The sequence below is a fragment of the Ctenocephalides felis genome, unplaced genomic scaffold (assembly GCF_003426905.1).
Source record: "Ctenocephalides felis isolate EL2017-DRISC unplaced genomic scaffold, ASM342690v1 CF-g0.4_SCAFFOLD_01170, whole genome shotgun sequence".
Classification (NCBI taxonomy): domain Eukaryota; kingdom Metazoa; phylum Arthropoda; class Insecta; order Siphonaptera; family Pulicidae; genus Ctenocephalides; species Ctenocephalides felis.
Window position 1 is genome coordinate 43718349 of NW_020537324.1, and position 15652 is coordinate 43734000.

The window sequence follows — 15652 nt, forward strand, 5'->3', positions numbered from 1 at the left end:
TTTTCTTTTAATCATAAAATTACAATTATTATATAATAATATGTAATTAATATATAGATAATAGTATACATAATATATAAATATGTATATTTTCATTATTTCAGGCTTGTATTAATTACTGTTTTACACAAAACATTTTTTTAGTAAGCATTAAATTTTGATAATACAACCAATTTATTGACTTATAATTTTTCTTTTTCAAACATAACAATTTTACAACTATTCATAATACTCCAAATTGTATTTTTATAACAATAAGGTTATGATACTTACTTTATTCTTCTAACCGCTGCGATACACTTTTCCCGTTGATTTTCTTTCCACTTAGCTGTAGAAAATGTATAGAATTTGCAGTCACTTTTTCTGCTGGTATTTCTACAACCCACTACACAACAGACATGGTGGTTTATTTTTAATTATCTTATTTAAATTTGAAATAGATAAATATTTTATGTGTTTTTGTTTAAAATTTTGTTTATAATAGCCCCTTTTAGTGCTCCAAGTTAGCCACTACGAACGCTTCGGTCGATTTGACTTCCCCTTCCATGCCTTCGCACATAGCCAGCTCCGAGCGTGACTGCAGCGCCCATGCAGCGCCGTAATAAATATGAACTAATTGGGGGTATCAGTGTGTGGTTTTCATGGGTTTTACATGTTTGTTAAAGAAAAAAGATATTAAATAATTGTTATAAATAATAATAAACAAGATACAGTAATAATGTGAACGCTGAATGTTTATTGAAATTATTAAATTCACTTCAACGTACTTAAAACAAAGTTAAGTATAATGATTAATTAAATAAAGAAATGCAGTAAATAATTTTAAGGTTAAGTGCCTCAAAGCTTATGTCATAATCTCGGAATAGTTCTTAATAAAAACAATATAATAATGATAAATAGTATTTTATCAATAGAATAAGTAAATAATAAATTAATTTACTCATTTTTTTGGTCAAACTAAAGACTTAGACACTATTATAAAGACATAATTTAGACATTATTATAAAGACAAGACCAAGTTGACAAGTAGGTAGGACTCAATACCTCGACCGATTCACTGCAAATGCGATCATAGGGCTTGGGAACCCACGGTGATCCATCAACACTACAAATATATATTTCGCATTATTTCAGCATTGTATTAATTAAACTGTCTGCAAAATAAACATTTTTTCGCTATGTGATAACTTTTATTTTTCTTTTAATCATAAAATTACAATTATTATATAATAAAATGTAATTAATATATAGATAATAGTTATACATAATCAATATACAATATATAAATATGTATTTTTCATTATTTCAGGCTTGTATTAATTACATTGTTTTACAAAACATTTTTTTAGTAAGCATTAAATTTTGATAATACAACAATTTATTGACTTATAATTTTTCTTTTTCTAAACATAACAATTTTACAACTCCAAATTGTATTTTTATAACAATAAGGTTATGATACTTACTTTATTCTTCTAACCGCTGCGATCCACTTTTCCCGTTGATTTTCTTTCCACTTAGCTGTGGAAAATGTATAGAATTTGCAGTCACTTTTTCTGCTGGTATTTCTACAACCCACTACACAACAGATATGGTGGCTCATTTTTAATTATCTTATTTAAATTTGAAATAAATAAATATTTTATGTGTTTTTGTTTAAAATTTTGTTTATAATAGCCCCTTTTAGTGCTCCAAGTTAGCCACTACGAACGCTTCGGTCGATTTGACTTCCCCTTCCATGCCTTCGCACATAGCCTATACTGCACGGTACGCACTTGCCACGTAAAGCGAGGGTTTACTGTATATATATATATATATATATATATATATATATATATATATACTTATTTGCTTTACTGGTACTATTTCTAGACACACGGCTCTAAACACCGGATAAAATAGTGTTGAAAATGTTTACTTATCTATGGCTGAAACGAAGAAATCACGGTACCAACATTCAAAAAAATCTGAAAATCTTCTGAGCAGGCACACCAACAGCAGAGCATTCATATATATATGTCAAAACATATGTCGCCTCTGTCGAAACTTAACCTCAATTTCTTATTTTGGTGTTTTGTAATAATTTTTCATTTAGTCAGAAATTTGTTGCAATATTGGATTTTTGTTATGTTATAGTAGATTTCTTCCAAACTTTGGTCATGTCAAGATCAGAACAACTGTCGTCACAACACTTATTCAATGTTATTCGATCTTTGTTTTGTGGTTTAATATGAATTGAATTTAATATGAAGAACACTGGTAAACGTGAACTATTTTGTGTGCACAAATTTACTTGATCACAAAAAGGTATAATTATGTAAGCCAAATACTGCTACATTTAAAATCTTTCATATTTATTATATCAAGACTACGTGTATGATACAATATAATGCCAAGATTAAATTTAACCAAGATTAAATTTTTTACCATTTCTTATATCTGTTGCATACTAGTATGCAATATAATTATTGAAAACTTCAAATATTGTTGACTACAAATGATTGAATTTTAAAACACAATCTTTATTATCAGAATAAGTGCATTATTCAAATCCAGTTCCAGTTTTTAACAGTAGTTTAAACTGTAGTATGCAACATTGAATAACTGGAAACATTTAGATCACATAATTTTGCTACTCAAACAAAGCTATTTTAACAAAAAAAAAGATAAAGCATAATTGTCGTAGTATTTTTTATTGAATGTGAATTAAATATATACAGTTATTTACAATAAATAGATTACGAGTTAAAATCTATTTACATAATGTTAATATTAATGAGTAAAGCATGGTGTGAAAGAAAACTAGAACAAATTGTACCACATACCAGTGTAACACACAACCACATACCAGTCAAACACAATTCTTTACGATTCGAAACTTTTTACAGTAATGTTATAATAAATAAATCAAATATTCACAATTTAAAACCTATCACTATAAACTGTAATAATAAATAAATCATATTAACAATTAAAAACCTGTTACCATAATGTAATAATAAATACAAAATATATCGACAATTCAAAACGTATTACCATAATGTAACAATAAATATCATATTTACAATTTAAAACCTATTACCGTAAAGTAACAATAAATAAATCATATTGACAATTCAAAACCTATTACCATAATATGAAAAGAAATATGTATGATTATAATTTAAAACTTATCTCCACAATATAGCTGTTAATAAATATTATTCACATTAGAAATTTGAAAGATAGAATTGAAATGATAATATAAACAAATGAAACCAAATACCATAAATTTGAGAGAAGAACTTTGTTACATCATTAGATACACAGAATGCTCATTCCAACAATAGTGAGTTATTACACAAACTGTAATTATTTACTTAAATTAATTATTTAGGTAAATAACGAATTATTACTCCACTCAGGTCAAATAATAATAACATTACAGGTCAAATCCAACTCCAAATAAATCATAATATAGTTATAATTAGTCACGGAGTTGTACATTTAATATTAGCAAAAAAACATGTTTCATATGCTTATGTTTAAATTTACTGCTTTTGAATATAGTAATGCCAATATTCATATATTGTTCATTTTCTCATTGTAAAAAAGAAAATGATTATTTTATAAAAAACTCGAATTTGTGAGTATGAATATATTAACATTTTCATTTATATTTAGATGCAATATCAACTTGAAAAAATAACAGTTAAAAACATGTGATGATATTATAAGTTGATTATTCATTGTACTTGGAACAATAGTTTCCAATATCCATCACCCATTTCCAATCCGTTCTTTATGGATTAATTTTGTTTATGACTAATGTATATATTGTTTTCTCTGTTACTTATGGTATCACAGATATTGTTGAAATAAGACTGAACTGATGGTATATTTCAAAATCCACCTATATGTTCCAATTCTATTTATGTCATATGCCAATAGTTGTAAATCATAAATATTTTGTATTTTATGGTTCACAATACAACTGCTTTCAAATATAATTATCACAATTTTTATTATCGATTATTTAGTAATCAATTTTTGTAATATGTTCTAGTACTATTATTAGAGGTTCTTCACAAATTTTAGTGCAGCTATTTTGATCTATTATTGTTAATACAAGTATGCATTATGATGAGCTGTGTACTATTAGAAGCTCTTTTGTTTTAGCCATTCTGATCTAATTTTGTGAATGTTATGTGTATATTTCAGCTATAGATGCTTCATGATTGTTTATACTCATAATCTTCATTATCCGTTTTAATGCTTTGCAAGTCATTATATACTATAGACTATAGTATTTCTTTAAAATATCTTTACTTATATATCTCTTAAACAAGTTCTTGTTAATTAATATTCATATTAGCATTACAAATTCAAAAGCTAGAGCTTGTGTAACAAAAATAAAATATGTGAAAACAGCTAATATTAAATGAGATTCGATAACCAAATATATCACAAACACATGAGTCTGTTAGCAAAAAAAAAGTTGTAAATGAACTTGGAAGCATCTATTTAATAACTAAAGAGCATTAGTGAGAGTAAGAATTAAAATTAAAATAATGAAGCCGATAATGAGACTTGATGTTTATGTATAAGCCAGTATTTCAAAATGATATTAAATATTTATGATATAAAATTTTAACCAGTTAGAATTCGAATTATTGAAATTTATTTAATATACATATATGAGTATTTATATAATATTTCCAATATATATATAATATATATATATATATATATATATATATATATAATAAAAATATAGAATAATAATAAAAAAAACTAACTACTAGTAAGTAAAGTACAGGCCAGAGTCCCTATGTATTCTTTCTCAAGAACCATTTGACTCTGGCCTGTACTTTACGGACTAGTAGTTTGTTTTTTTTATTATTATTTCATATTTTTATTTATTTTTTCTGTGGTAATACATACAAAATCTACGCCTTTATATCAATACAACAAAAAACGATTGGGATAAAATTATTATTTGGTAGGAAAATATAAACTTTTGTAGTTAACAAAAAAAAATCTATATAGATAGTTTGAACTAATTTGATATTTTTAATTAACTTGTGATCAGACCCTTTGTTTCTCGATAAAAATATTAAATCAGTTAAAACTTTCTTACTCGGCAATAACTTTTTTTTATAAATTACGGTTATACATAACAGAGTCTCTAAATTACTAAAACTATCTGTTAATAAACTAGAAGACCAAGTTCAAACTCTTGTTCCTGAGAAAACAATTTTCATCAATTGTCTATATCTTGGCAGTACATTTAACATAATATCCAAAAGTCTTTTCGGAAAGCACAATATTCATATTACTTTTTCTCCATTAACATAGTCAAAAATTTTATATTGTAACATCAAAGACAAAACACCACAAATATAAAAGAAAGATGTAGTTTTAAAAGTAAATTATAATATAATAATTATATAAAAATATAATAGCCGTGATTGCAATTGTTCATATATTGGAAGACCTCTTAAAAATTAGAGAAAAGACAGCATGAATTACAACAATGTGGAAAAATAGACAAAAAAAAAATTTAAAAGTACGCTTGTTGATCGTGCCAATATCAATAACTATAGCTTTAATTTTAATATTCATCAAATTTTATTTCATGAAAGGGACTTGTCTAAATGTATCGTGGCACAGTCCTTGCTTGTGCTTGTGCTTGTGCCACGAACTAAAGAATTAAAATTAAAATAATGAAGCCGATAATGAGACTTGATGTTTATGCATATGCCAGTATTTCAAAATGACATTAAATATTTATGATATAAAATTTTTACCTATATTTATTTAATATACATATATAAGGATTTATATAATATTTTCCAATATTAAATTATTAGCTTAAAATATGAAATATATATATGGATCAAATACTAAGAATTGTGCTTATTAGACCTATTACAAAACACCTTATCAATAGTATGCAAATTCTAGCTGGAGCTACGGATGACGTTATTATAAGCAGTATATGTAGTGTTGCACATAATGCTATCGCTGAGCGTTTCCTTGATTACAAAAAAGGATTTATGGTATATCAAAAAACGCATTTCACCACCATATATGACTTACAGAAATCCTAATGATCAAGTAAGCGTGTGAATATGGGTCAGAGAAAAGCAACTGAAGAAACAGTTCCAAGTTCTGTTTTATAAAGAAGCTGGTACAGCTAATTTTGGGCTAAATAAGGAAGACATTATTTTGGTCATTATGACTAACATGAAGGCCAAAATGTTAATGGAATTTGGTGCTGACAAACTATGCATTGACGGAACCCTTGGGACAAATGGCTATGGTTATCATTTACACACTCTGGTAGTTGTAGACGAATTTGGAAGCGGAATACCTGTTGCATTTTGTTTCTCCAACAGGCAGGATGAAATCATTTTGAAAATATTTTTCCAAGAAATTTCTAAGTCAGTAGGTTAATAAAGACAACAACGTTTATGATTGATGACGCACCAGCATATTTTAATGCATGGTCTCATGTTATGGGAACACCAGAAAAAAAATTGATATGCTCCTGGCATGTGTCCAGGAGTTGGAAAAGAGCAACGGCACTCAAGATTAAAAATCGACAGAAAGAAAGAGCAGTATATGAAAAATTACGACAAGGAAGACTTCCAGCCAAATCAGATGCCTATTTAATTGAGCTTGAACGTGATACATCCACCATATATTTTGTTAAATATTTAAAAAAAACATATTATAATCGAGTGAAAACTTGGGCATACTGTTACAAGAAAGGCTTGGGCATAAATACAAACATGTTCTTGGAGAGTTATCATAATCAGATAAAGAGTCAGATTTTGAAGAGAAGATGCTCGAGTCCAATGGATATAGCTATAAACACAGTATTAAAAATGGAAGAGCAAGGTTTTCATCAAAGACATTGTAGATTGAGTGGTACTTTTTTATCATCGAGGCTGAAGGACTCAAACATTCTGAACAAATTAAGAAGACCAAACTGAATAGAGAATGGGAGGTTCTATCTTTAAACGATAGTCTCCCACCATATGTTTTAAACAGAAAGCGAAATTGAGAGAATCTATAAACATTATTTTTTAGACAAGTAATTATTAATTAGCATATCTATTCACAACAAGCCTCAAAAATAATCGACCGAATCATATAAAATACATTAGGGAATTGGTATTACAGTAAAAAATGATATATAGATTTTTATAATTCAACCACTTTTATCATTTGACTTAATTGTCATCGAACTAATCAGCCAATAAATGTATTATTGAATGTTATTTTTTAATAAAAAGATAAATTCATAATTTATTTGTTTTTTTTTATAATGTAAGAAGTTATAAATATTAAAAGGTTTAAATTCGAATATAATTCCTATATTTTCATTAACAATTCTGCTATTACATGGCCAGGTAAGTGTTGTTAAATAAATTAATACTGAATAAAAAGTGGATAGGTTAGGAAAAAAATGATAAAACTAGTGGGGCGCATGGCATCGTGCTTTAAGGCAAATTGTTGGAACTTCCCGTACCGTAACGAAATGTTCGAGGAATATTAAATGCTTTCAAACAGATTATTATAAATTCTGTAATATCGTTAAATATTTATAAAAATTATATAAACTGAATTGCAAAGTTGAAATCATTTGTTTAGTATATTAGATCAAAATAAAATCTGAATTATCTTCGATATACAACAAATTTTTTCTGAAAAAAAAATTTGAAAAAAAAATTGAAACAAAAATTTTTTTTTCCAAAATCAATTATTTTGTTAAAACAAGCAGAAAGTTTTTTGAATCATTCAAATCGGACGCTTAGTTCTCTCAAAAACTGAAGTGGTGATTAGTTTTTGGCAAAGGCAGGTTCAGCCATTTCAAAGATACGGAGCTAAATGTACACAAAATGGCAGTTTTTGATAGAAATAAGCATCCGAATTGAATGATTCAAAAAACATTCTGATTGTGTTGACATAACAATTGCTTTAGAAAAAAAAATATTTCATTCAATACTCAATATTCCTCGAACATTTCGTTATGGTACAGGAAGTTTCAGCAATTTGCCTGAAGGCACGATGCCATACGCCACTAGTTTTTGTTAGTTTTATGTTTAATTATGCATTAATTAAATAATTTTTTTATAGTTCAAAACAACCAGACGTTTTTTTTTTAAAAAAAAGAGTTATAAAAAAATATGTTCAATGTGACAGCCATTTGTGTTCATGCGAGGCGACGGAAAGAGCACTCGTGTCGAGCAAGCGATTTGCCCGCTACACATATCAGTTTGGTCTGTCGAGTATTTTTACGGGGCCCGCCTATAGTGTGTTAACAAAATAATTGATTTTGGAAAAAAAAACTTTCAACTTTTTTTTTCAATTTTTTTTTCAAAAAAAAATTTTTTTTGTATATCGAAAATAATTCAGATTTTATTTTTAATTCTGACTGTAGTTCTAATATACTTTAATCAAATAATTTCAACTTTGCAATTTAGTTTATATAATTCATATAGATATTAGACAATGTTACAATATTAATAATAATTTATTTGAAAACATTTTTAATATTCCTCGAACATTTCGTTACGGTACGGGAAGTTCCAGCAATTTGCCTTAATGCACGATGCTATACACCCCAATAGTTTCTAGATTTGTATCATAATTTGTACTTACAGCACCGAGATTTCTCGACGGTCTTTTTTGAAACAACGGTATTTGGTTACTGTTAGTAAATGAATGAAGGTTAATTTTCAAATAATAATTTCTTCATTGAAGGCAATGATTTTTTTCTTCACTGTATTATTATATGTGACAGAAAATATCTATGCATATGAAATTCTACCAAACAAAATTGCATTTTTCATAGCTAGCATGATTATTATTTTGTGGGATTATCAAATTATCTAGTAGCATTAGTCACCCGTCGAAAACAAAAAATCATCATACGGTCGCGGAAATAAATTTCAATTTTCTTCAAAATTTTTAGTATTATTCAAAATTTCAGTATAATACAAAATTAATTTCTGGTATACAAAATGACAAGTTGGAAAAGAGCTATTTACGCAATCAGACCATTTAACGGAATCATACGAAATTATTCATCTAAAAATGACTGCGATGTAGGGCGGCAAGGTTTAGTCTTGGGAGCGTACGAACTGGGTCAATGCCCAAAACTGACACCTACAGCAGAACGATATAATGACAAGGTTAGTGGAAAACTTGTGCAAATGATAAAAGAAGTTAGCGACATGCGAAAGGGTAAAGGAAAAGGTCATGTATTCAATAATCTTGATTCGGAGTTTGTATCCGTGTGTATTGTCGAGATTGGAAAGAAGGGAGCTGGTTACAATCAATTGGAAATTATTGATGAAGGTAGGGAAGATGTTCGTGTGGCTGTTGCTACTGGAGTTACAAGACTAAGAAAAGAAGGCATGAAAAAAATCATGGTTGAAGATATGGGTGGTTATGCACAAGAAGCTGCCGAAGCAGCTACATTAGCCGCTTTTCGATACCAAGAGTTTAAATCAAAAAAGTATCGCCAACCGATACCGATTGTAGAGCCCTATGAATCAAATGACACTGAAGGTTAGATATGCACATTTTACGTACATACATACATACATATATGCCCATAATTATGAAAGCGGTCTAAGTCATATATTTCTTGTTTCAAGATATTTAATGAATTGCATTTGAATAAATTAAAAAATATTTTTACATTATGCGACATTTTAATTTTTTCAATTTTATTAGTCTTAATTAATGGAAATTTATTATGAATATGAAGTTTTGTGTGAATTTCATACGATAATATTGTTTTTAAAGTTTGAATTGACTTTGACCATTTTCAAAATTAACTGAATGCCATTTAAATTGACTTAAAGCAATAAAGAACTTTGAGTTTTATTTGAAACAATAATTTTATTGGAATAATTCGTGAGCATTTATTTATTATTTTTAAACGGTAATCCATTTTTATCATTATTTCGAGTATTTAAGATTCTTAAAATGTTCCTGAAAAACTGGAGGAATGTACGGTAGTAAACTCATAATATCTTTAAGTTTTTCTTCCGATACTGGTCTAATGCTGGTGTAGAATGGAAGTAATTTAATATTTCCGTATATTTTTGGTCTTCCTCTTTTAGGTGAAAGATCCAAAACGTGAAATGTAGAATCATCCAAAGAAGTTTTATAAAACATTTTATAAGGTTCATTTTTCAAGAATCTCATCCATTGAATTTGTAGCCCAGAGACAGATTCGCCCGCGGTATTTTTTACTATTCTTGTTATTGTATCTTCTAATGATTTCGTTGAAATGAAATCCGGCTGCGATATTCGCTTTATCGAAAATTTATTGCTTCTTCTGCACTTTTCTATCAATTCATAATAATGCTCAGGGTTGTATAAGTAATTTTCTTTTTTTATTTTTATTTCTATCAACCCAAAATTACGATCATTTGGTAGAAAGGAATGACCTGATATCAAAAATTTGTGGTCTACCGTTTCAATATTATTATTAAATCTTTTAGTTTCCAGAAAGTATCAAAATTAAATTTTCTTTCATTATATTCTACGCGATCTAAACATTTTTTTGAGCAAAAGCAATCCTTATTATCAAAAATTTTAGCACTTACAAGTTTTGATTTTTTTGTCGTGTATTCTTTGCCATTATTTCTCTTAATTATTCTAATATTTTGTGCGTAACTACCTTCATTTTTTGCCCGTTTTTTGTCTTATCTTTTTCTCTCTGCACCATTTCTGGGGTTTCTAAATTTATAAAGAAATCTTCTTATGATTCATCTGAAGATGATAACTGCCTTACTCTTTTCCATTTCTTGGAAGTATTACGTGGACGTATAATATCTGCAGATCACATCTTATTCGAATAATAATTAATATATTCACATAATAAGTACGTTATTATTAACTTACCTGAACCGTTATCTGTTGACATAGTGTTAAAATATATAAATTATATGCCACCAGTAATTTTATTAATTCCGAAGCGCCAAACTGAATTATATGGTTAGATAAACCGGAATGAAATTGTCGTTATTATTAAAATTTGATTGTCATTTATTTTATTATGTAGTTCAGAAACGCGTCAAAGAAGGCCACGTGCCATTTCCAAGATGTTTATATAATTTCTTTTAATTTTTGACATAGACCACTTTCATAATTAACACTAAATGAATTCCATATAATGTTGAAATTACAACCACTATCTAATGCAAGTGCGAGCAACCTTTTTAACCCACGGGCTAATTTAAATTTTCAAATTTTAATGCGGGCCGCACGTAATTTATATATATACTAGCTGACCCGGCAAACGTTTAGCTACAGAAAATATTTTTAGAAAATCATTAGTACAAAGCCCGGTGCACACGACGCCAGTATTCCTTGTAGCATGATATCTGTCGTAACAGGATTTCTGGCGAGCAAGAATTTTGCGCCAGATTTTCACTTATTTTATGATTAATAGTAATTTCGTGCATTTTCAAATAGATTATTATAAATATATACTGTCAACTTCACATTTCTTATTATATAGGTCTAAAATACACCAAAGCTTATAAGTGTAGAAACAGAGAATTGTAAGAATTGTAAACAAAAGCATATATGTATCGCATCTGATTAGGATTAAGTGAAATAATAATAATTAAAAGATTTAAACATTTAAAAACTGGCATAATCTTCGATCTAGATTTTTTTCTGAATGGATTAATTATTATTAATGTGTAATTATTCGCGCATATACGTACTTCCAAAAAGAGAATTTATCATAAATTGATTTGCGTTTTTTTTTCAAAAGCGATTTTAGATTTAAGATTTATAAAAAAATTCGATGGTTACTGAAAAATGAATTTTTTAAATCTGTATTATTTTGCATGTTAAATAGCGAAGAAAACAATTAGATAAAAACAGCTGTCTTGTTAGCTTTGAACATTTGGAATCACAATTAAAATTTGTTTACATTTTCCTTTTTTGAATGTGAAAAGTGAAACACAAGATTCTGCAAAAGATATTATTCTTTATTACAAAAATGACGAAATGACTATAAATATTATTTCACATCCTAAAACAATTGTAATTCGCCATTTGAGTCGTATAATCCTTTAAGCATTACATCACTATTGAGCTAACGTACTTTAGTACTGAAAATCGCCATATTCACGATCTAAATTGTCAGGAAGTCTTTAAATTTGCAATGATTTAATCCTCGCGACTTTATAAGATTTACTTATTTAATTATTTTAATTTTAGAAATGCGTTGTTGCTATGTCCTCGGACAAGTTTTCAATTTTTCTTGCAACATTGAAGCTTGTCAAACTAATATTTAAATTAATTAATATTTATTTTATCAGGAAATGCTATTTCTTCGAACAACAGCTTTTACCAGAATTTGGCTGAAGACAAAATTAGCCTTTACAGCCGTATTTGATAAAATATCTAGAAAAATAATCTGTTGAGAAATGCTTGGCGGGCCGCAGAAAAACATCCGGCGGGCCGCGGGTTGCTCATCCTTGATCTAATGGTTCATTTTTGACAATTTCGTAAAAATTACATTGAATACATTTAGTTTAAATAATGTGGTATAAAATAACTTAGAAACTCATTTTTTTTTAATTTTGACTTAGACCACTTTCATAATTATGGGCACATATATACTCTTTAAATGGCTGTGACTCAAAAACTATTTAGGATATCGATTTATAATTTTGATATGTTATTGTTAAAGGTATAACCTATCGAAATATGAAAAAATTGAAAACTCGATTTTTTGAAAATTTCACACTAGATGTGTGCTCCTTAACTCGAAATCATAGAGAACATGCGATTCATCCTGTGTATTAATGTGGAATAATTGTGTTCAGAATTCGCATCTTCTAAAAACTTGCATGTTTTTTATAGGCTGGAAGAGAGGTTTGATATTTGGTCAAAATCAAAATTTGGCGAGGCGATTGTGCGAGGCGCCTGGTAATGTGATGACGCCGACAGCTTTTGCTCAAGCTGTAGTTGATGAAGTGTGCAATTGCGCGATAATGGTTGATGTCAGAACAAAAGAATGGATGGAATCTAGAAAGTTTGACGCCTTTTTAATGGTTGGAAAATCTAGTTGTGAACCACCTGTCATGGTGGAAGTGATGTATTGTGGAGCACCTCAATTTGATAAACCAATAATATTGGTTGGAAAAGGCACGACTTTTGATACCGGCGGTCTTCATTTGAAAAAGGAATCAAATAGGACAATTATCGACGAGCATCGTGCAGACATGGCTGGAGCAGCTGCCATTGTTGGCGCAATAAAGGTAAAGTAGTGTGTTATTAATAATACTGAATAACTAGATGACCCGACAGACGTTATCCTGTACCCACATCTACATTTTTTTCATATCCTATACTAATATTTACCGTTCAGTTAAAATTAATAATTTTTGTTTTTTGAATTACTTATATGAGAGATGGGAATTGATGACTATCAATTCCCATAGTTAACACTTTATTTATCCCTTTAACAAATATTAAAATATATTCAATAAAACTGTATATTAATAATATACACTGCAATTTATTGAACAAATTTATTTCCAATAGCTCATTTTAATGCCAAAGGTTATCCAATATTTTTAGTTACACCTGTAGATGTGGATGTATAAATAAATGATTTATTGTTTATTTACTAAAACATTGATTTTCCAAATTTTTCACACAAAAAATCATCGTCTGTCTTTGTGATGTATTAGTGGTAATAGCATAAGAACTCTTTTAAAAGGTATAACAAATTCAGAAAGAATTAATATATAGCATTTGCGGTAAAAGTACAATATCACCTGGAAATTTTCTACCCAAAATAATGTCTTCAATAATGTTGCCTATAATTTTTATAATTTCGTACCATGTTTTAAATCGCTTTTAGTGATTTTAGTATCTAAATTACATTTTCCCACAAATAATTCAATATACATTATTACTTAAGCTTATATTTGAAGTGAATTAATTTGTCAAATCCTGTTCTCATGTGCTCTATTCAACCTACAATCAAAAAAAATATGGAGAGGAAAAAGCGTGTGCCCTGTGATTTTTTTTACTGTGCTCCAATTTGCATGATATTTTGGAAATAGGCTAATCTTAATCTCAAGTTCAGAAGTGAAAACAATTTGCATTCCGTCGCCACCCCCCGCATTGATTGGATTACAACTCTTTTAATTCTGACTTCATCAGAACTTGTAATATACTATTTTAAAGGTAATGGCAAATGACTGTCTTCTTAATGCCAAACAATGCCTCAAATATTTTCAATGCCAATGAATGATCAACGTTTTTTTATAATTTTTTCCATTTATTTCTACAATCTAACTATATTTATATATTTCAAAAAATGCTAAAAAAATCCCATAACAAACTTCAGAAAGATTTTTTAAAATATGAATAATCGTTCGGTAGGATTACCTTTCATACATCATTGCAGAAGAATTTTAACGTTCAAATAGATTCTACGTTTTAGTTAGAAAACGTTTGTATGTGAAAAAGAAAAAATCTGTTTTTAGGGGTTTCCGGCAATTATTCGATCTTTTCTCGCCGTAAGAACCATCCTTGGACTTCAACGAACATTTAAAAAAAAGAATTGGCTAAATTGGTTCAGGCGTTGTTGAGTTATGCGCTTACCAACACATTTTGCGATTCATTTTTATATATAAGAAGATATTAATAATGATTTAGTTTTGAATTCACTATAATCATGCGTGGAATAAATCACTATTCACTATTCAAATAATGAATTAGATTTTTTAAACTCTTTGAAAACGCACCGAAAATCGTCGTTTACTCGTATAGACCGCATCAAAATTTGAAAATTCCAGATATATCGTGTGGGCTGCGATCATTTACGTATCAAAGAGTTAATTACAATAACAATTATGAAATTAGTGATGCATGGCATCGTGCCTTAAGGCAAATTGCTGGAACTTTCTGTACCCAAAACTAACTTACTAAAAACAACTTTTTTAATATTTGATTTTTTTGAAAATTTGAATTTTTTTTGAAACTCACGTCATATTTATGATTTTTCCGCTTTTAAATCCTTGTATAAAACTCACATAAAGCTTCGCAATTACTTTAGTATTAAATATCACTTTTATTTTGGCACACCTGAGAAAAAATTGATGTATGTGTGTGTATGTGTATAGGTGTGCGGATATAAATTTTCGTCGACGATTTCGGGAACCACGATCAACCGATTTGAATCATTAAAAAAACATCCGATTTGTATTGATAAGGAGACGTGCTGATTAGTTTTTGGCGAAAGTCTAGCCGTTATAACATTGATACAACTAATAAATCCATAATCATGATTTATTTTTATAAATAGAAACATGTAATTGCTATGGTCTCCGAGGCAAATCATAATAGATATTAATGTGCTAGGAAAATTATAAGATGATAATTGTTTTGAATATTTAACTTCCTAGAAAAAATGGATGCATGTGTATGTTTGGATACAATTCTTAATCCACGATTTCGGGCGCAAGGATAAATCGATTTAAAAGATTAAAAAAAACATTCGATTTTCATACATAAGTAAACGTGCTGTTTAGTTTTTGGCAAAGGTGGATCCATTCTTTTCGAAGATACGGGAACTAAGTTTTGATATAACGTAGAGCATGGGTGTCAA

General features: G+C 28.4%; 1 protein-coding gene and 1 pseudogene across 1 annotated transcript in view; one reads left to right on the forward strand and one right to left on the reverse strand.

The window, feature by feature from the left end:
* Nucleotides 1-2206: 2206 nt before the first annotated feature.
* On the forward strand, nucleotides 2207-13298 carry LOC113367275 (annotated as a pseudogene).
* Nucleotides 13299-13480: 182 nt separating this feature from the next.
* Nucleotides 13481-15652, reverse strand: part of LOC113367276 (putative fatty acyl-CoA reductase CG5065) — a 13286-nt gene continuing 11114 nt past the window's right edge. Inside the window, exon 6 of the mRNA XM_026608897.1 lies at nucleotides 13481-13490. Within this exon, the coding sequence (XP_026464682.1) occupies nucleotides 13481-13490 (10 nt within the window). The remainder of the gene's footprint in view (nucleotides 13491-15652) is intronic.